Source organism: Pleurodeles waltl, chromosome 8 (assembly GCF_031143425.1).
Source record: "Pleurodeles waltl isolate 20211129_DDA chromosome 8, aPleWal1.hap1.20221129, whole genome shotgun sequence".
NCBI lineage: Eukaryota > Metazoa > Chordata > Amphibia > Caudata > Salamandridae > Pleurodeles > Pleurodeles waltl.
The window spans coordinates 18439006-18462193 of NC_090447.1; the positions used below are offsets into that span (position 1 = coordinate 18439006).

General features: G+C 46.2%; 1 protein-coding gene across 1 annotated transcript in view; it reads left to right on the forward strand.

Annotated features, from left to right (window-relative positions):
• Window positions 1-13611: 13611 nt before the first annotated feature.
• The window catches only part of LOC138249305 (TRPM8 channel-associated factor homolog), a 101993-nt gene continuing 92416 nt past the window's right edge, over window positions 13612-23188 (forward strand). The window contains exon 1 of the mRNA XM_069203262.1: window positions 13612-14240. Coding sequence (XP_069059363.1) covers window positions 13624-14240 — 617 coding nt within the window. The 5' untranslated portion in view covers window positions 13612-13623. The remainder of the gene's footprint in view (window positions 14241-23188) is intronic.

A 23188-nucleotide genomic window follows, 5' to 3' on the forward strand; every position in this document is an offset into this window, starting at 1 on the left:
CCCACCTCTTCACCACACCCTCTCTTCGCCTCCCACCTCTTCACCACACCCTCTCTTCACCTCCTCCCTCTTTTCCAAACCCTCTCTTCGCCTCCCCCTCTCTATTCAGCTCTGCCTCTCTTCACCCCCTCTCTTCACCTCTCCCCTCTTCACCTCCCACTCTCTTCACCTCCCCCTCTTCACCCCCTCTCTTCACCTCCCCTCTCTTCACCTCCCCCTCTCTTCGCTTCCCTCTCTATTCACCTCTCCTTCTCTTTGCCTCCACCTCTCTTCACCTTCCCCCTCTCTTCACCTCCCCCTCTCTTCACCTCCCCTCTCTTCACCCCCCCTTCACCTCCCCCTCTCTTCACCTCCCCCTCTCTTCACCTCCCCCTCTCTTCACCTCCCCCCTTATCACCACACCCTCTCTTCACCTCACCCTCTCTTCACCTCCCGCTCTCTTCACCTCCCCCCTCTTCACCACACCATCTCTTCACCTCCCCCTCTTCGTCCCCCCTCTCTTTACCTCCCCCCTCTTCACCACACTCTCTCTTCACCTCCCACCTCTTCACCACACCCTCTCTTCGCCTCCCACCTCTTCACCACACCCTCTCTTCACCTCCTCCCTCTTTTCCAAACCCTCTCTTCACCTCCCCCTCTCTATTCAGCTCTGCCTCTCTTTACCCCCTCTCTTCACCTCTCCCCTCTTCACCTCCCCCCTCTCTTCACCTCCCCCTCTCTTCACCTCCCCCTCTTCGCCCCCTCTCTTCACCTCCCCTCTCTTCACCTCCCCCTCTCTTCGCTTCCCTCTCTATTCACCTGTCCTTCTCTTTGCCTCCACCTCTCTTCACCTTCCCCCTCTCTTCACCTCCCTCCTCTTCACCCCCCTCTCTTCACCTCCCCCTCTTCACCACACCCTATCTTCACCTCCCCTCTTCACCCCCCCTCTCTTTGCCCCCCTTCACCTCCCCCCTCTTCACCTCCCCCTCTTTTCAGCTCCCCTCTCTCCACCGCCCCTCTCTTCACCTCCCCCTCTCTTCACCCTCCCTCTCTCCACCTCCCCCTCTCTTCACCTCCCCCTCTCTTCACCTCCCCCCTCTTCACCACACCCTCTCTTCACCTCACCCTCTCTTCACCTCCCCCTCTCTTCACCTCCTCCTCTCCTCACCCCCCCTCTTTTCACCCCCCTTCACCTCCCCCCTCTTCACCTCCCCCTCTTTTCAGCTCCCCTCTCTCCACCGCCCCTCTCTTCACCTCCCCCTCTCTTCACCCTCCCTCTCTCCACCTCCCCCTCTCTTCACCTCCCCCTCTCTTCACCTCCCCCCTCTTCACCACACCCTCTCTTCACCTCCCCCCTCTTCACCCCCCTCTCTTCACCTCCCCCTCTTCACCACACCCTATCTTCACCTCCCCTCTTCACCCCCCCTCTCTTTGCCCCCCCTACACCTCCCCCCTCTTCACCTCCCCCTCTTTTCAGCTCCCCTCTCTTCACCGCCCCTCTCTTCACCTCCCCTCTCTTCACCCTCCCTCTCTCCACCTCCCCATCTCTTCACCTCCCCCTCTCTTCACCTCCCCCCTCTCTTCACTTCCCCTCTCTTCACCTCCCCCTCTTCATCCCCCTCTCGTCACCTCCCCCTCTTCACCTCACCCTCTCTTCACCTCCCTCTCTTCACCCCATCTTCACCTCCCCCTCTTCACCTCCCCTCTTTTCGCCTCCCCCTCTCTTCACCTCCCCCTCTCTTCACCTCCCCCTCTCTTCACCTCCCTCCTATCTTTGCCTCTGGACTCTCCACCTCACCTCTCAGTCAATTGTGCAGATTGTATCTTAAAGGGAACAAAGAGGGCACGTGCAGCTCAAGTAAGTGCCTCAGAACTGAACTTACTCACCTAAACACTGACTGTCATGCTTCCATTCCCATCACTCCCTCTTCACCCATCACCCTCCTGGTCCATCAATCTCCCCTCCCTCTTGCTGTGCCACAATTCTCCAGTCTCTTCACTCTGCTCCTCTGCCCCCCACCACTTACCACTTGATCTGTGACCACCTTCCTTTCTCATCATCCTCATCCTTCACAAGCGTCACCTCCACCTTCACCCTTCTCTACTCCTCTGCCTTTCCTCAGCTCTTACCGCTGCGACTCAGTGCATGCTTACCCATGCCCCTATTTGCATCATTAATTTTGCTCATCTCTACTATGCCCTGTCGATCCTACTTCCTTAGGCTCCTTTCTCACCCCTTCAGCCACCTCCTCTTTACCTTCTGGACTTTTTGATGCTCCTCAGTCCCTACTCCTCACCAATCAATCCTCCACCATTTTAATTTCTTCCCTTTTCATTGCTTCTTCTCTCTTGTATCGTCCACCTGTTTCCTTATCATTCTTTTGGCTTATCCTTCCTTTTTTTAGCCTGCTCGACTTTTCTATCCTCTAACCAACATCCATCTCTCATCTCAGTACCCATCGCCTTTTCCTCTCCTGATTCTAGTATCTTTAGTCATGTTTGTCACCAATCGGAGCAATTTGCGGATAAGATAGCCAACATCCTTGTGATGGAGTAACCCCACCGCCAAAATCTAAATCAGGCCCTTAGCCTTCAGCTAATATTACTTGTGTTATAGGAGAGTTATGCACCCCACCTTTCAAATTCCCCGAAACTTCACATTTATTTGAAGCTTAAATAAATGTGTTGTTTATCCAGATCAGAGACTCCCAGTATTTCAGAGTTTTTATAATGATGGTAGGACATGAAAGTGTTTTTTTCTTATAGTGCTTGCTGTCTGTAGGAAAGCTGATTATCACTTGTGATAGGTGACTGCCCACCCCAATAAATAATAAAACTTCTTCTTAGGGTGGACCCTCAAAGTCATTACATTACCATGATCAACCCCCTGGTAACAATGGCAGAAAGCAGCCAGGTTTAACTTAGGGAAATGTGTAAAGTATTTATGCAGTATTCAAACAGCAATACTGTCAAAACACCAAGTAATAAAAATCCCAAATTAAATTAGAAAATTAGAGTAAAATGTATTAAACAAAATGGCACCAAAAAATAGACAAAAATTTAATGGAAGAACCAGAGATTTGAGTTTTTAAAGCTTTAGGTGAAAATAGCACCAAAAATCACAAAGCCAATGGTCTGTAGACTGGGACCTAGGCACAAGTTTAGGCGAACTGCTATGGAGGTCAGGTCAGACACATCAATTAGATTGGTCCTGGTGAAAGTCGAAAAGTTAAATAAATGTTTGCAAACCTCATTTCAGAAAGAGGCTTTGTCACTTTTTGGGAAGTAAAATCCTCTTTGTGCATGCTGAAATGGTAGATGCTGGCATGGAACCGAATCTCAGACGTCTGAAGCAGTTTAGCCCTGTTGACGCTCTGAAGCCTTTCAGGTTTCCTGCTGAAATATTTTTAAGTTCCAACTCAGAATGGGAGTTAGATTTTTAGGAGATGTGGAGATCTCTGTGGGTGAAGAAGCTGAAATTCAATGTGACAATGTAAAGTGCTTGTTGAGTACTAACCGCAGTGAGTCCTGTTGATTCTTTAGAGGAAACATTTTCAGAAGTTTCCAAACTCTTTTGGTTCCCAAATAACCCCAGGAGTACACTTCTAAGGCTCCAAGGACCTCAGGGGAAGACACTTACAGACTCCTACGGTGCCAAGCAGAGACCAACAGCAAAGTTCAGTCCAGGTCCACGTGCCGCTGGTCAGCCAGACATTCAGGGAAAAGGCCTCATGCAGCATGTTGTGTCCCTGTAGCCAAACAGAAGGCCATCCAACTGTCTCTTGGAGTCCACTTTTTTGTACTGGTATAAGAAGGACCAGCTCTAGTCCTTCATGGCTTTTCTAAGATCTCAGACAGCAGGTCTGGTCCTCCCCTGATCATTCACATGGCCTCTTCTGATCTTCCTCAGACTGAAATTTTCCCCTGAGGAGAGTGCCTTGGTTAGCACTAACTAGTCGGTGGGATGGCGCCAGGGTGCCGTAGAAATTGTTAGGCCCCGGCCTACCTAATTTTTTAGGTCAAGTGTAGCAGTGTGCAAGAGCTGCTTTTCGATGTGTTGTCATCTATCTGTGGTCTTTAAACATGCCAACCTCAGTCCTATCACTTTAATTAGTTCCTGAGCTTGCCTTTCAAAAATCCCTTTGTGTTGTTGGTAAATGCTTTACGTTTGTCCTGCTTTGAGGCTGGTTTGTTACCGCCTTGGAGACTAACCCTGTTGCAAGGCTTATTGCACGATCACCCAAATACTTTAGTGTGGGCAAACTACTTGTCTCTTTTGTATCTACCCTTCGCATCGCAATACCATGGCATTGTACCACACTCTTTTCAAACAATGTTTTTCTGGGGATGATGTTTTTATTACTGGGGCGCACTGACTCTTTTTTTTTCTAAGCATTTTGTTGACTTGCTCAGATGATGATTGCCTGTATTTAAAGCGTATCTCATACACAAGTTTATTTATTTTGCCAATGAATGATTTCAAAAACATATTCTTTGGTTTCAGCACACTCCTTTTAAATAATGTTTGCCTGCTGAAGATAACCACAATTTTATATATTTCAAAGTGCCCAGATACGCAATAATGAAAAAAACTATTTGCCTAAGGTCGCACCATTTCAGCGGGGGAGGTGAGATTTATCAAGGTTTTCTGGTGTCACTTTGTACAAATCAGCCAGCAAATGGGGAGGAATTTGTCTTTTTAGGTCGAGCATTCAAGACTTCTTATATATACCTTAGTATCTACTTCTATACTTCTTTGTGGGGGTCTCTACTTTTTCACTGGTTTGTTTCAGTGTCCTTAAAAAAATCCTTGTTTGCTAGTGGTCAATCCTTGCTCTTTGTCCCACCTTTTACACAGTTGTACACTCCCCTGGAACATGGCCCTAGCACGTGTACCCTTCCACCTGTGCCTATGTAGCATGTGCTTAGGGATTACAATCTGTTTCTGTTAACAAGGCTCTAGTATGTTACTTAGTTTCATCTGCAGTCATGTGTGACTTTGATTATTCCATTCCTTACTCTCCCTCGCGCATTTTCTGTTCTTGGATTGCAAATGCTTGTTCCATTTGTCTGTCTCTGCGAGCTCACGGCGGCGCTTTGAACCGGCCACTTATGTCAACTGTTTTACTTTTTATTTTCGGCTTGTGTGGCAAGAAAACGCTAATAGCTCTAACTGGAGCAAATGTGAGACCCATTGCAGTTCAAATGCTTGTTTCTTTGACTATTGCTGGTGTCTGTTTGCAGTGAGTTCAGTTAATCTCCCAGTGTCTACAGACCGTGAAATGCAGCATCAGGATCACTGCTCCGGGCTTCCCCCACAAACAGGCTGGTGAAGAATGGAAGTCACCCAGCGCGTGCTATAATCCAACAGAGAGTAAACAATGCGGGCTGCTGCAGAGCCCTCCACAGGAGACATCCTGCAGCTTTGTCTCTGCAGTAGGGTCGCCAATTTATTGTAATTTTATCAGGTTTTTCTTTTCAGTGGAAGCAGCAGCCTCAGGAATGCAGCAGCGCATGGAAGTCATTTTTGTTCTGGGACAGAGAAATAATTCACAGGCCTTCTGCAGGCCGCTATCTCCTGTAAAACTGCTCCTTGCGCACCCCACACCCCCACCCTCTCTCCTCCGCACATAAATCACACAAGACTTTCCCTGACCTGGCCATGTCTGCAGGCAGATATTGTCTTTTATTGAATACAGTCCTTAACTGGAATTATTCCATACTCAAACCAAATATTGGCTGTTTATAACCCGTCAGCACATTATAAATAAAGAACGGCGGCGGCATCTGGCAGTGAGAGAGGCCTGAACTTCTGATGGGGCTGCAGTTCCACATTTGGACCAGCCCAAACATACCCAGACAAGGCGACTGCTGCACATACCATACTGGGATGGGCTTGTGTGCGCTTGTGTGTATCTGAACTGCAACCTGCAATAGCTCATTCTCGCACCTTGCCACCAAAACATGGAATACTCTTCCCACCCACCTGCACCAGACCAAAGTCCTCCTTACCTTCAGGAAACTTCTCAAGACCTGGCTGTTCGAGCAGTAGCAGCACCCCCCACCACCTTCTTCCCCCTCCTCCTCAGTGCCTTGAGACCCTCACGGGTGAGTAGTGCGCATAACAAATTCCTGATTGAATGGAAATGCGAGCCCTTAGTCAGTCTGTCCCAGGGTTGGAGATAATCTGAAGATCACGTTTGAAAATTTAACTAGACCAATCATCTTGCCCAGGAGTGAATAAGAAGGAAACTCAGGTTTAAGAGGGGCTTGCCTACCACCATTATTGGAAAAGCTTGAAGTTTTCAATATCCTGTCTGACCATAATTGAAGGAGAAAGAATAACCCAGCAGAGCAGACTCGCTCCTTCCCCATCCTTGCCCCCCCCTTTCCTTCCACCACCCTGTCCACGTTGCACTCCTCTGTCCCTACCTCAAACAATTTGTGAAACGACTCCATTTGCATTGCATTCGATGCAAGGCTTTGTTTACTAAACACACAAATATTGTTCTCAGCTGTTCCTGGACCTCATAGCAAACCCTGCACAACACCAGCCTCTACTCACAATAGTCATTTATGATGCTGTTGGGACACAGTCTTCTCTGCGTGGTCACAGAGGCAGCATAGACTGAACATCCACTGACTTAAACAAGAACAGTTATTATCCAGTTGTCTCCCATGGAAAGGGGTTGAGAACAAACAATAAACTAAAATAAAAAGCTAAAGTAACAATAAAACCAAATCAGGAGCACATCTGTTACTTCTGGAGGAAACAAGCTAGAGATCATCAGGGTCATTGTAGTCCCTATTCTGTATCTAAAATAAGCTGTGTACATGTGGGTAGCACCTGCATGCAGCACTTGCTGTTTGTGTGGTTTGCTGATGCTTTATGTGAGATTCTGTGCGTGGCAATGCCTGTAGTCCGGGATGACGTATTCTTCTGCTGTAACACTGTACATATATTTGCCAGCAATTAGCGCAATAATGATCGAGAGGTGATTAACACAAGCGGAAGTCCAATATGGCTACCGACAGTTGTTGAAGTCTTGCGAGACTTGGTGCCATCACAAGCCACTGCAGGACCACCCAGTGTGAGCAGATATAGCTCAACAGGCTGGAATGATATCTCCTCCAGAGGTACCTAAAGGAACACATTGTAAGGGAAAAAACTGCATAGTGGAAGACTCTAACACCGCAAAGACGTACTGTCTGTGCCACCGCCTAATAACGCACCATTTTCCCCTGCGTGTCAGTCTTGATGTGCCACAAACTTATCCAGGGGGGAAGGGAAATAAAGAAACCCCCAAACTCCTGGAAGAAAATACCCAACACTTGGGGCTTCCTGTTGATAGGAGTCACTTCACCACCTCTGGGACTATTCCTGGTAATGTGGCAACTTATGCTGGCATGTTCCAATCCCATCATCATGGTCAATGAATACTTCAAACTAAGAAATCAGCAGGCCTCTCGACAAGTTTTTTAAAACAATTGTTCATTTTAGTCCAATAAGTTTTTAGTAGTGATTAAGGCAGCACTGTCCCTTGGTGATTGCATTTTCCTACCAACCAATCTCTGAGCTATCCAGGCATAATAACACACAATTGATTCACACTGGCTGAGTTAGAGGTATAACATTAAAAAACCTTTTACAGTTCTTCCATAAACATCTGAAGGCTTTGTTCAAGGAAATGTCTAATGATACTCAAGAGATTGCATGGAGGCCAGGGCATATGAATGGTGATTCAGTCTCCTTCTCCTGGGCCTGGATTCAGTTGCAGGGGTAGGAGCGCATTAGGTTGGTAACAGGAAAGGTCACTAGAACCATCGCTTCCATCACAAGGGACAGGAGCACCTATTGGGTTGGTTTGGGGTACACATTCTTGGTCTCACACTCTGTTCAGCAGGTGGTCTCAGTCTATCCTGGGTAATAGTGAAACTTCACAGTGGACCACTCCAAAAGTCCAGTTCAGGGGTTTGAGGAGCTGATTGAGGTGGTAGATGAGATGTTGCTGTGTCAGCCTCTAGTCTTATCCTTGCACTTGCCAAACCATTACCAGTGGTGCTGCTGCTTACTATTGTGCCACTTACTGTGCCAGCCTGTATACAACCTGTTTGTGCTGTTCCTCCTTGCACCCCATAAGCCTGGTCATCGTATGTTGCTGATTCATTAGTGTAACCAATGGTGCATCATGGTACATGCCACTGGACTATGAAAGCTCACATATCTAAAACATCCTCCTCACTGCCCTCGATCTCCTCCTGAATATTGCTAGCCATTTGGGCCTAAATGTATGAAGGAACTGGTGCAGTGAGGGGGCAACCTTGCCTTCTGTTACTCATGTGACCAACTTCAGGTCTAAACTCAAACTTCAGGTCTAATGTTAGACTTCAAGCCTTAATTCAGACTCCTGGTTGTAGGACCCCCACCTGAGATTCCTGTTGGTGTGTCACTGCTTCCTCATGGCAATTCATGAATTCCAACTATTGCCCTGGAGTGGTTTTCATTTTAGTGTTCTGTAACCTTCTTTCAAGGTTGTTTGGGCAATCAGTATCAAAGCTATCTTCTTCAGGAAGGGTTGCACTTTTATCAACATTGTTTCACTGAACCCAATTCTCTATAAACCTACATATGCATCTATCATAGTGGTGGCACACAATCTGGTTGGTTGTCTCTTAAGGTTGGCCTATTCTGTTTACATTCTTCAGCTCCCATTTGTTTTTTAGCACACCAACTCTCCTGTTCAAGGAAAATGTCCTGGTAGTCTTCCACGGATCACCATGCATGTGACCTGCACAATGATGCAAGTGCCATTTTGTTTGACCTTTGATTGACCAATCTAAGATGACAGACACCACTTACATCGGTCTATAAAAAAATACATTTAAGTACACTAAACCACTTTCATAGAGGTCTGGCAAAACTTTGCGGCCTAGTCCTCCAAAAAATAAATAATTATTATGTTATAAAATAGTACCGCATGGTGGGGATGGGGAGAAATGGAGAAGCGAGTGGAAATAGCAGATTAGGGTAGGGGAGCAATGTGGAGCTGGGGTGAGGGTAATAAAGTAAAAATGAAGCCAGGCAAGAAATAGCAACGTGTGGGCGACAGCAAAACAGAGCATTGGGGAGAGAGAAGAAGCACATGGAAGTGTGCAACACAGAGCGCACAGGTGGGGAGAAGCAAAAGAAAGAGAGAGCTGGAAAACACATGCACTCTGATAAACTGCTTAGTGAAAAGAAAGTTGTTCCCAAAAGTGAGCAGCGAAGGGCCTGTCAAGAGTATGGTAAACAGGTTATGATTCAAGGAAGAGACCAACACAAGATGGACAAGGAAATCCACTGAATAAGAAGCAAGGAAATATGGGTGATAATAAAGACTACCAATGGTAAGCAGTGGGTGGGCTGTAAGCCCCAGTAGGTTCTTGGTAAGCTCACAACAGGCCTTTTGTAACCAGAGTGCTTGCACTGTATGGTAAGCTCGACCTACACATTGACATCCAGTCACTCACATGAGGGGGATCAGGCAGTGGTCCTTTTTTCCGCTGTCTGTTCCCCACCCCACCTGGCCATAATGTTAAAGATGTCCTTAAACTGTGTGAACAGCTTTCACCTGATTTGAAGAGGTCATGGTGCATCAATGGTTTAGAACCCAAATTTCATTCACAAATTATTGATGCATTCCTTTGCAAATCACTAAGTCAAAGGGGAACCACCTATCAAGCCCCTTCCTCTAAGCACATCTCAACTCAAGGGGTTGCAAATGGAACTTTGTTTGAATATGTGAGATTTATGTAATTTGCTTTTGGGTAATTATACAAAAATACTGTAGATTGCAGATAATTACATGAAATGCAAATCCATCATTTCTTTCTATATTTTAGCGTGTAATGCACCCATATGCCAATTTTTTAACTGAGGTGCTCGCAGTCAGTATACTGTGCTGCTCCAGTACTGGGACCTCGGGTGCAGTTCCATGAGTGCACCACAGTTCACACACTCTAAGCCCTCAGCCGTGCCCGTGCCAGGAACCCCACACATGCTGTCTGCTAGAGCACCTCAGTTCTTGCATGTGTGTCATATTGCAGCACCTGGGACCTCTCTCCACAGCGGTTGTTATGAGGATCATGTGGTAATGTAAATACGTTTAATTGAGTGAGTCATAGGAGGTATTTTTCTGAAGTCACTAATTTTCCTTAAGGTTTAAATCGAGTAACTCTGCAGCCTGCTGTTTGGTCCCGCAGAGATCGCCTCTCTCCCCTCATTCTGTTTAACATTCATTCAACCCCTCTCTGAGCTGACTAGGGGCCTGATTGAGAGTTTGGTGTTACTCGGTCACAAATGTGACAGATATCCCGGCCGCCTTATTACGATCGCCATAGGTTATAATGAGATCGTAATGCAGCCAACAGGATATCTCTCTCATTTGTGACCGAGTAACTCCCTCTGATAAACTCCAAATCAGGCCCAGATCTTTCAGAGGCATGGCATTGTCCCATGAGGATGACACACAACTCATCTTCAGGCTGGACAGACAGACTCTGCATTAAAGCCACCAGTCTAAGGGGGTCATTAGGACTTTCGCAGACAGAAACATCTGTCCACCAAACTCCAGATGAGGAGACTACCTCAGTGCTGGTGGTCTCCCCACTGGCCCCATTACAACTTTCCCAGTGGGCTGACTGCTAGAAACCAAGGTTTCTGCCGGTCAGCCCAGAGGGAATGGTGTAGCAGCATTGTTCCCAGCTCATAATAGAGCCGGCAGAAATGCTGCAGCATGCAGGGGGCACCAGTACCCTTCAAATGCACACTGTCTGCACAGTAGACAGTGCACATTTCAAGGGTGCTGGGCAGGGGGACCAGTGCACTGCCCATCCCATTGGTATGGGCAGTGCAGCCCCCCCCCATTGCCCCTGCACTTGTTCTCTGCGGAGAACAATGTGCAATCAGCATGGCAGCACTGATTTTAGCATCGCAGTGGCTGATTACAACCATGACTGTCATCATCCCATCGGGATCACTGATCCTGGAAGAGACGTTGGTCCTTTGGCAGTCTGACTGCCTGGCAAACTCTTAATTTGACAGTTGGACCCTCAAAACCACGGCGGTCGGGACCGCCACTACGAGTCTGGCACTCTAGTGACCGCCAGACTTGTGATAAGGCCCTAAGTGCCAGTTCCAGCCCCATTGCTGACAACAGGCTATGCTTTGGATCGCATGGAGTGGAACTACTTTGGGCCCTTATCACCTATGCAGACACTTTATAAGGCATGAGCAAAGTGGGCTCTAGACCAGGGCCCCATCCTTTCAGGGGGCCCCATGATAGATCCGGCTCTGTTCTCCACACAGTCTTGCCCCGAAGACCTTGCATGATTTTTAAACATAAATTGTTTTAAATACCATTTCCTTTATTTAAATTTTAATACAAGTGATGTGTGGGAGTGTATTACAGACATTTTGCAGACAATGTTTTTTTATTGGAAGAGTTCATACATCCTTCAAATCGAAATTTGCAACGAACCAACACATCAAAAAATAAGGTAATGTTCAATTACTATCAAGTGTATCTGCAACCAGTAAATAATTTTGTATTGCACATTTCCCACAACCTCAACCTTCTGTCTTGACATATTCAGTGAATCAACGCAACATGATATTAGGCAGTGTTCAAATGCCACATTTCTCAGACCCTCAAATTTCTGCCTAAAGATTGTACACTTCTGTATAATTTTACCTCTACAAGCACAAGATGGCCAGCTTCAACCACAATATCTCTTTGCCTCACATAATTGCAGAAATTTGTTATGCGATCCAGATCTTAACACATATCGATGCTCTAACTCCTCAGTACTTAACATTTTGGCCCTCCATTGTTGGTCTTTCAGGTCACTGCTGATCGCCAATTTTGAAGAATTATTGTTCGAGCTATTACAACAATAATAATAACCTTTTCCACAAAGATGAAATCTCAACATCAGGAGAATATCCCAATACTGCTATGTGGGCATATATTGGCTGGATCAACCCTAAAATGTCAAAACATTACTCCTGGATGCCTGCCCAAAAATGGGTTATTTTGCAGACAAATGTTGTTTATTTTTTAACAACATGCAACAACCATAAAAAAAGCTCCTTTTAGATCTAAACAGGACCTTGCATATGAGAAATGGCAGTCAGTGGCAGATTTTATTTGCAGTAATATTAGTGAGCTGCTGCGGTGTTGCAATATTAAAAAACACATATCAATATCCCTGAATGTTAGATGTGTAATCACATTTAGAATTTGGACGAGCGTGCCTGGGCACTGTCAGTGACCTGCCCAAAGAGGGCATGAAAAGCTGATATTGGAACATAAATTCAAAGCTTCTGCCCCCAAAATCCTTTGACAACTCTAAATGCAAAAAACTGTTGTCGGCTGATCGAAAAGTGACAGACACCCTTAGAGCCAATCCCTGAAGGGGGCTCACCTAAACAAAGCGACAGCTTAAGGGGGCTGAATCAGAACCCTATGTGTATTTTGTCTACTGTATGTTGTGTGTTGTGCTGACTTGAGATCTTGTGAAGAGATAAAGTTGTCTGTATTCAGCTAGACAAACCAAAAATATTTTATGGCCCAGTCCTGGGATACCTCTATGAAGTCACTCTTGCTCTTATTAAGTCTTGTCATTGATTGGTTGATTGGATCATTCATTCATTCGTGCCCAAGATGTGTAAGGTCTGCTTTTTTATGCATAATAATATGTACACACATTTTTTTCAGTGTTCTGCAACACGCATGGCTTTATATAACATTATTTTTCTTTTCAGCACAGAAACAAGAAGAAGGGAGTTTTAAAATGTATTTTATGTTTTGTTGAATAATTTGCATTTCACATAGCATACCCTCTTGTTAGAAGTGTGCAGATGCTGCAGGAGCAGTGCCAAGGGTGCCAAAGGGCACACCTGCCACCTCTGGCAGTCCCTAATAGCCATGTTTGGGCTGCATGTGTCTGTGATGAGGTCTGCCTGGTGTGGGAGGCTGAGGTCTTCTAACCTTAGGGCACATGCAATGCTAGACCCAGACCCTCTTCTTAAGGTGGGCAGACCGTTGCAGACTGTCGGCAGACTATAGGTGGTACTCATCAATGGCAAGAGCCTGGGAACTTTGCTGCATCAGGACATTTATCACCCCCGGGAGCTTGTTAAAGTAGAATCCCTTCCCCTACCCTGACAGATGCAGATGGTAGACCATTAGCGGAAGATTGACCAACTGCAAACATCTCGGCTACAGATGAGGAAACCTGCTTGGTGTTCAGTACCAAACATTGATGACGCTGATGTTGTTGTGGTTTAGAGTGAAGTGGGAAATATTCAGTACAAGAGACAGGTTACAGAAGAAACAAACATTCCTATAGATCTCTTAGAGCTGAAGTTGATGTTATCAGAACATTTCCACACAAATCTACCCCAAAAATAGTGGTTGTTAATGTTCCATCAGAAGGTACAGATTTTCTTTCACGATGCAAGGAGGAGTAATACATTTGAAAACACATTCCTTTAATACATAGTTTATCCAGCCAAAGAACAGCACATTTGTCTTATTTGAAGATGTTTACTGTGAATTCTGTTTTTGTTTATATATTTTCAGGAACAAGAACCACTTTGAAATGGCCATCAGAGAATCTTTCGGAGCCTTGACTCAAGGTGTTGACACTTTGGACTTTACAGGAAGTGCCATTCCTTGTGAGCTGCTCCTGATCGGGGACAAAGCCTTCCCTGTGGTCGTGAGTGACTCTGGCCAAGTTCTCATCGCAGCTTCTCAATACGGGAAGGGTCGGATCGTGGCCATCGCTCATGAGACCTATCTCAATAGCCCAAAGTTCTCACAGTTCCTCCTCAATGCTGTCCTTTGGCTGAAACCATCAGCAGATGCTTTGGTTGGCATCCAGTCTAACCTTGACTCCCTGGTGAAGACCTTCTCTGATAAAGACATCAAGGTGCAGTCCACTGGTGTGTTTCAGGATTCCTTTGGTGTGTATTGCATGGATGCCTATGATGCCAGTCAGAAGAAAGAGCTTATTGCATTTGTGAAGAAGGGAGGTGGCCTTCTCATTGCAGGTCAAGCCTGGCCTTGGGCCAACAAAAACAGCACAAAAAATGTCTGCTTTCAATTTCCTGGAAACCGAGTGATCAATGTGTCCGGCATCTATTTTACATCCAACCATGGAGATAGGGGAGTTTTCTCAATCTCCAAAAAAGTCCCGATTTGCCCATTGCTTGTCAGGTGAGTGAAAACAAGGTCAAACTTAACTTGTGGTGGCTGATATTGAATCAGAAAAACCTACATACATACCTAGGGTACCAACTCAGTATGTGAAAGGAACACCCAAAACACATCCCTTCCAAATACTGAATCAGAATCTATTTCAAAACCTATTTTAGCAATTTGGAAAATCTACATAAGAAAAAAGGTTTTTGAATTCTCAAACTGTGATTTATTGATTTGGAGGGTTCGCAAATGCTAAAACCCTTCGTACAAATGTATAAAATAAAACAAGCATTTGCAAGGCAACGGGTCTCGCATTACGTTAGAGCTGTTAGTGGTGTAAACTCCTAACTGGACTTTTCTTGCCACATTAAATGAAGAAAAAAAAAGCGTGATCACGCTGTGTAAAACAGAGAAAAAATAGTCCAGAAACCATACGGAAAACATGAAACCTTTTATGTTTCCAGTAGTTTACCGGTGCTCCCGAGGAGGGCTAACCACCGGAAAAGGCATGAGGTATGCATGCCTTTCACAAATGAAAACAAGCAGATTTTAAAAGGCAAGCCCACAAACCAATAAAAGTGACTGTTGTAACATGGGCGTGATTAAAATCCCCCTAAAGCAGTGGTCTTCAAACTGGGGGGGGGGCACTTAGGGGGGCCTCAAGTGATCCCAGGGGGGAGCCAGACTCTGGCCAAAAGAAGCATTGTACAGATACCAGGTGTTTGTTTTGAGCAGAAGCATGTTATTGCATTTTTAAAAAGGTAACAGTACTTAACTGCAATGTTTAAATATGTCTAGACATATTTAAACATTGCCATCTTTATAAAATAATTGTGAAAAATTCTGAGTGGGGGCCCAATGATTTTTATTTTTCAACTGGGGGGGCGCGGCATTAAAAAGTTTGGAGACCACTGCCCTAAAAGGAGATTAGAAGAGAGACGGAGCGCTTGGCGCTCGCCCCTAAAAATACTGGCACTCTGTATAGGTGGAGGAGTTTTGGGACACTTGACTTGTGAATGATTAAAATGATGTTGGTATGTGTGAGGTGTGACAGTAGGTTCAAATGTAGAAGTGAGACTGATAGAGGTGGGGAAGTGGCAGTGCATGGATATCATTTGGGGGTCACCAGAGGTCACCAGAGGTCACAGCTACGACTTCTGGCTTTCCCCTTTCTGACATCTGGTTTCAGATGTGGTAAAATCAGAGCCAGGAATGTGGTGACAAGTTACTCTAAAGACAATTTATTTACACTGTTAGTGAATAATAATATTTTATTCACTATAAATGTAATAAGGTGTTGCCCCAGGATCTGGAACAAGACCGGGCAGCTGAGTTAAGTGAAGAACATTGTGTGGGTGCTTTTGAGTCAGAGTGTGGTTGTGTGAGTGTGACAATGTCATATTTTTGAGCTTGTGAATCTGTGAGCATGTAGTAGTGAAATAACTGAGAGTCACTGACAGGTAGCAAGTGAGAATGAGTGTGACTGGATATCAGTAATTGACTATGAGTGGGGCAGAGTGAGTGACAATGAATGGGCAAGAGTAAGCATGACTTCAAGTAAATGAAAGTGGATGATTGAGAATAAATAATAATGAACATGAAGAATGTTGGAGTGTGAGTGAGAATGAGAGTGAGTGAGAGTAAAGGGCAAATGAGCAGCTGAAACTTAGTGAGAATGAGTGCAAACAACTGGAATGAATAGGAGTGAGTATAAGTGAAAGAGAACCTGAGTAAGTGTGAACAAGAGTGTGAGTAAATGCAAGTGAGAGTGAGTGAAAAAATGAATGAGAGTGAGTGAGATTGTGGGACAGAGAATAATATGAGCGCAAGGGAATGAGTAAGTATGAGTGAGTCAAAAAGAATGAGCAGGAGTGAATGAGAAAGAATGAGTGGGTGTTAGTGTGTCAGTGTAAGAGTGAGAATGAATAAGTGCTTGTGAGTGTGAGTGAGTTGTAGTAAGACTGAATGTGAATGAGCGATGTTCGACCTGGCACTTTTTATAGGGTGATGCCCCAGACTTTTTGCCTTCCTCCTCTTAATTGTTCTGAGCCTTTTTGCTGATGTTATGTCTCTGGTCACTTTTTCACTGCTAATCAGTACTAAAGTGCATGTGCTTTCCCTTTTAAACTTGGTATGATTGGCTTATTCCTGAATGGCACATTTAACTTACTTGAAAGTCCCTTGTACAGTGGTATCTCTATATCCAGGGCCTGTAAATTAAATGCTAATAGTGGGCCTGCAGCACTGCTTGCGCCACCCACATCAGTAGCCTGTCAAACCTGTCTCAGGCCTGCTAGCGCAGGGCCTGCATGTGCAGTGTACTGCTACAGGGACCTGGCATCTAACTGTACTTGCCAGGCCCAGAACTCCCCTTTTACTACAATATAAGTCACCCGTAAGGTAGGCCCTAGCTACCCTGCCTTAAATCTAAGGGGGTATTGTTTGACTTATGAGGGGTAGCGTAGGCATGTTTGGTATGGTTGTAATGGTAGTGAGAAATGCTGCTTACTGGTGTAGGTTTTTTTATTACCATTATAGAAATGCCACTTCTAGAAAGTGAGCATTTTGTCTGTGCTTATGACTGGTGTTTTGCAGCTTGATTCCAATCCACGTCTGAACAGAATGACACCTGGGCTTTGTGCATACTTTTCAGACAGCCTGTACACAGGGAGGGTGGAGGTGTCACAGAGCTGCATCTACATATTGAATGGTCTTCCTGGGCTGGGAGAAGAGGAGGCGGGCCACACCTGCATTTGTAAAGGCTGTGCCCTGGCCTCACACAAAGGGCGTGTTTACTCCCAACTAATTTCTGGAGCCTGTGCTGGAGGAGAGAGGGGACACTCCTGGAACTAGTTGTAACTTGTTGGAAATTCTTCTCCCCCTCAATAAAATTGCTTTGCAAAACTGAGTATAGTACAGGGGCTTTCCCCCACAATTATTGGACATTAATGGACTACTGAAGAGGACACTGAATGCTGCTGGAAGGACTCACCAGGCACCGCCTTGGACTGTGACTGCTGTGCTGACCTGTGACCTGATGGATCATTAGGAGGATCTGCCACTGTCTGCAACTCTTGTTCTGGCCTGTTGTTGCGCCTTGCAGCCCTGTGCTCCCCCTTTCTGTCTCCAGGGGCTGGGTGCTGAGGCCCCTGTTCCCCTGCACCATTCCCTGCATCGAAGGAGTGCAGGAAGAGTGTTTTTGCCTTATCCCCCTGAAGCACTGGGAGAGAGCTCTGCTTAAGTCATCCCAGCACGTGAAGAGCACTTGGCAGTGCGACCTTTGTCCCCCGCAGGCACAGGAAAGTGCCCCGTGCCGTTGCGCGGTCACCTACCCCCTCCCGCTCGGACGTGCGAGAGAATTTGAGGCCGGCAAGTGGGCATGGACAAACGCGCTTCCAAAAAAGTGCCCTGGGGCACAGGAACACTTCGTGGAGCAACCCAGGGGCACCAACAGACATCTATTCTAGGAGCCTGGGACTGCCGTGGGTGGGCCGTTGAGGAGATGGAAGCCGGCTCCACCACAGAGGGGTCAGAGAGCGGACTGTGCTGCACCATCCTAGTGCAGAGGTAGGAGGCCCAGGAAGGCTTTCACCGCACAACCTGCCGGAGGACCCCAGGAGACCGCAGTGGTGCTGCGAGGACGCGGGCGGCTGCCGGTTGGAATCCTGCTGCTGGAAGAGACCCCAAGAGGTCTCCCCTTGTGTTAGGCAGGTGTGCGCTTGCTTGTGGTGGTTTCTCCCCCGGCTGATGTTTGGAAATCACGGGGGCCTTGATCATTGGGGGCCGTGTATAGCAGGACAGGTAGAGGCCTCAACGGAGGCCCCATCCTGCCGAGGGCCCACCAGTGCCTTCAGTACGAGGAGCACAGGAGCTCTGGTGTTCCACCGATGAATCTGGGCTTAGTGGCCCTGGTATGCCGTAAGCGCCGTGCCTTTAGGGTCATTCCTTCTACCTGTTGATAAGATGCTCATTCTGACCTATGCCTGTCCAACAATGTGCTCTCATGACTTTCCATGTATTTTCTAATGTTCCTTTTATGGGCATTTACAAGTACATGTTTTGCATGACATGCATTTTTGACAAGGGCCTATCAGAGAATGTTTCACCTTGTGCGCATTCATAGTGATACCTAGGCATTCTTATAGTATGCTTATTGGGATGTGTATTCTTGTAACAACGACAATCTGACTACTGCTTATGTTGCAGGACAACCCGTAACCCATGTGTTTTATTATGACTACTGTTGGCTTTCACAGAGTAATAGTACCCAAGTAATGTTGTGACAACTGCTTGTGTAGCAGGGTATTACTAACATGTTGTATTTGGTCTAGTGATGTTTTGTGAAACACAATTTATTTTTATATAACTTGGTGTTGTGTTTCCTTTGTGGTGTGGGTAGTGCATCATGTGTGTTGAGTGTGTTGTGCAAAGACTTTACACATTGCCTCTGGGATAAGCCTGACTGCTCGTGCCAAGCTACCAAGGGGGTGAGCAGGGTTTATTTTTGGTATGTAACTCCCTCGTCCTGACTAGAGTGGATGGGTTCTGCCTGTTTTAGGTGCATACCCTAGCCAACCGGAAACCCTGTTTCTAACAAGCGAGAAAAAAAAGAGAGATTGTTTGTGAGTGCAAGCGAGTGAGAGTGAATGAATGCAGGTGAGTGTGATTGAATGGTGCTGGCGTAACTGAGGAAACTCTTGGCATGGGGGCACCTTTAGCAAAATGTTGGTAGCACATTTGAGGTATTAATTTTCATATGGGAGTACGAGCAAGGCATTTGAGGGAACCATGACAAAATGTTGGCCTCGACAAACAAGATAATATTTGACAAAAGGATCACTCATGGTATATGCAAGGCAGTAATAACAAACTTCGGCATGAGCATATTGAATGTAATTCTTGGCATAAGGGGCACCAATTAGAAAATACTGAGCCTAGCTCAGTGGGGGCATTTTTTGATGAGTTAGGGCAAACATAGCACATTTTGGAAACAAAATATTGGATCAGCTATTGGTGATATGTCAGGTTGAATTGGCCTGGCATATCATAAAAAGACTTGAATATTTCATGAGTGCCCTTTCAGAACTTATAGATCGCTATCAAATTTATGTGAAAATTGTGCTTCAAAATGCACTAATTGACCCTTTTTTTCAAAATGTTCTTAGTGGGAGAACCCCGATTTGAATCCCACTAGATGAGGGCTATGTCATTTGCTTCCCTTATTCACTACAATTTAGGGCAAGTATGCCCCACCCCTTTAAAAGATCATGTCAGCACTCTATAATACCTGGTGTCTAAAACAGATATTTGTCTGTTTTGGAATGTCAATATTGTCACTCGTTATGATGTCTTCAGGGTTAAAATAATGTGACATTAATCCCAGGAGATTCAGGGTCATAATTCATAAGATGTCAGTTTCTGTGATGTCATTAGGGTCAAATTGTAGAGGATATCAAATTGATGGAAACGTGGAGCTTGTTGCGGGTCCCTGGGATATTGCAAGATCATTGCTTCCAAGTGTTAGCTCCTCTTTCCTCCCTGGCCTCAAATTCTGTTGGCTGTTCTCACCGAGGGTTCCATTTATTGTTGCACCTGCATTCTGGCCCTGGATTGATGGGCCCAATAGAGTCAGTCAATTTACTGTCTCAAGGTCAGTATCTCTTCTGGTCAATGCTGACAGACCCATCCCTCTTTGGCTGTTCCTCAAAACTAAGGGGTCAGGAGAAGAAGGGTTGTGCGATCTAAATCTAATAATGGGTTTAGTGGAAGCACCAGATGTCAGCTCCATAGCAAAAAGACCATCTATTAGTCTCTCATCCCTCACTGTCAGTGCAAAAGCGTTGTCGCTCCCATTACCTCCTGACAACCTTTCTACTTTCACGATGTCTGAACGAATAAATGATTAACATTGACGCTTATGCCTGATCCAGTGGGTGAGTTTATTTTTAAGGGAGACCCCATCTTCCCCACCTGATTGATGCAATTTCAGCAAATTTGTTAAATAGACTACGGCCCTCATTACAACTTCGGTGGTCTTCACAGAAGACCGCTGAAGCTGCAGTGCAAGTATACCGCCAGTGCTGGTGGTATTTCTGGCTCCCTATTTGGACTTTTCCGCTGGGCCAGCAGACGGTAACAGTAAAAGTCACATCAACATTGCTGCCGGCTCGTAATAGAGCCGGCAGCAATGCTGATGTGCAGCGGGTGCAGTAGCACCCTTCGCACATTTCACTGCCCGAAATTTGGGAAGGTAAATACGCGATGGGGCTGTGGCTGTGGCATGGGCAGCGTAGGGGCCCCCAGGGACACCCCAAGTCCCCCTTACCGCTTGCCAGCCTTTCCATGGCTGGCCTGCCTTTCCATGGCAGTGTTTACCACCGTGGCCAGGCTTGTGGTCGGGGACTCATAATCCCCAGGGTAGCGGTGCAAAAGCCTGGCTGTATAGTAGAGGGGACGGCGGTATGGCTGTTGCTATTGCACCACGGTCATAATAGCTGGCAGAACACCGCCAGCCTGTTGGTGGTGTTACCGCCAGCTTACCGCCAGCCGCTAGGGTCGTAATGAGGCCCTATATGTTCTTGGGTTGCCTTAAACTTCTCTCAGAATATCGCATGTTTACAGAGCTAGTTGTCCTCCTGTCATGCGGTATAATATGTGCTTTAGCTGGACACCTTGCTTCTATCTCTAGCAGCCAAGATTTAAAACGGCCCTCCCAAAAGGTTTTACGAATATCCTTATGGGACGCTCATACCTGGAGATCAATACAATCATTTGGCCTGCTGTTGCAATTATTGTCCGTTACTCTATGCCCATGTGATATATAAGTAGCATTGCACTGCTTGGAATTTTGATTGAACTGTGCAATGGGTTGTGGGGGAATTGAGCATCTACCTAATAAATGCTCGGGTCTTGGTGAGTTTCCTTTTATACAGTATGCGCCTATCTATTGATTCCCTTTCCCTCCCTTTCCTTGGTATAGACCAGCAGAGTTTCTACCAGACACCCTAACTCCTTAACCTCTTGCGTTAATTTACCAATGATCTCATGTAGGTTTACTTTGTCCCGCATTTTACATTTCAGGCAGCTGTCCTGGTTTTGATGTCATGATACTGTTCCCTCCTTAGTCAATTGTATTACAGGGCCATATTGGGAGTAAGTATCTGTAATATTTTTGTCAGGCGTTGTTTGACACGTCCTCCTCCAGGACAGTATACCTGTTGGAGCAGATTATGTAGCACCCTGGTACTGCACCCTTCTCTTCAATACTTTGGCTTTGACTTGGGGGCTGGTGTGGGGCCTGTGCAGATTTGTCTTTATCTCTTTCCTTATAATATCGGGACTTTGGTGGATTGATTGCCGAACAGCATCCCCCTTCCCATCTGTGGCTTTTGCCATGGGTGACCCTATCTTTTTTGTATAGAAGGACTTGATCTTTTTATCGGGTGCTTCCTATGATTTGGACTTGGCACACAGCAAGGATTCAGCCTCTTCTATTAGGTCATCAATCTCGGAAATGGTACAATTTTCCCCAGCATTTCTTATTTTCTTGGGGATTTTCTCCTTACCCAGGGGAAGTTCAGCCATTTTACTTTTCCCCATAATCTGTCACTTTAATGAACTTTGGTCCCAAGCTACTCAACCCCTGTTATTAGTGCTGTTTCTCAGGGGGGAACCTACTCCTTATTTACTGGTAGTTCCCTGTTATCGTCCCCAAGAAAGATAATTAGCACCACCTAATAGGATCTCACAAACAATGTTACACAGTTGATTTACTAGGCGGTCGAACTACTTGCCCAGACACATTTAAGCCTCTAAGTACCTTATTTGTAATAACAAAGGCCACGACAACCAGCAGTGGGTTTAGAATTAAAAATGAAAGAGAGGGGGCCCAGGCCAGCCTCCTCTTGGCTTCGACAGACATGGACAGGCCCGCCCTTAGCCCGGGCTTTGCCCGGGTACGGCCCGCGTGCATCCCGCACTGCGGGGGAAGAGTCAGCGCTATAAGCGCAATGAGACACCTCCTCCCTCACACAGGTGGAATCGATGTGGCAGGTAGAGGAAGCAGCAGGGCACCCTGGGACAGGTAGTCCCACCAGGGCAGCAGTCTCAGGAAGGGAAGCAGGCACAATAACCCTGGGGCAGACAGTCTCACCAGGGTAAATGAATTGCCCCTCGCAATGGCCCCCGAATTTGTCGAGGGTTATGGCACCATTGTTGTCCCCTAAACTTAGCTGACATCCAAGAAAAAGCCCAAAATGTTGATCTGGGCATAGGTGTGTCAGACAGCCTTTGATAACCTCAAGAAAGACATGTGTACAACACGTACTCAAGGCACCTGAGTTCTCTAAACAATTTGTTGTGTAAACGGATGCTTCCTTGCCAACATGGCAGAGGAGCGGTCTTAGCACAGCTGAATAAGGAGGGTCTAGATGAGCAGTAGCTTTCATTAGTAGGAGGCTACTTCCACAGGAACAGAGGTGGAGTGCGATTGAGAGGGAAGCTTTTGCTGTGGTCTGGGCACTTAAGAAGTTGAGAACATACCTGTGTGGCACTCACTTCCTGGTTCAGACTGACTATAGACCCCTCTGATGGCTCATGCAGGTGAGGGGTGGGAATCCCAAACTGCTGAGGTTGTCCATCTCCCTACATGGAATGGACTTTAGGGTGGAACATCGCCTGGGGTCAGATGACGCCAATGCTAATGATCTCTCCAGGTTCTTCTGCCTTAGTGAAGAGAACTACCAAGGGGTTAGGTGGCTCTCCCCACTTACAGCTGGGGGAATGCATGTTTGACCTGACAACCTTAGAGTAATTTTCCCCCAACTGTTTGCCTATCTCCTTCACTTTTCTGACCTCGCTTTTGATGGTTTTAGGTTCTAAAGTGCTTGTGCGTTCTCCACAAAACATGGTAACATTGTCCCCATCTGGAATACTTAATTTGCTTCTACTTTCCTAGTATGATG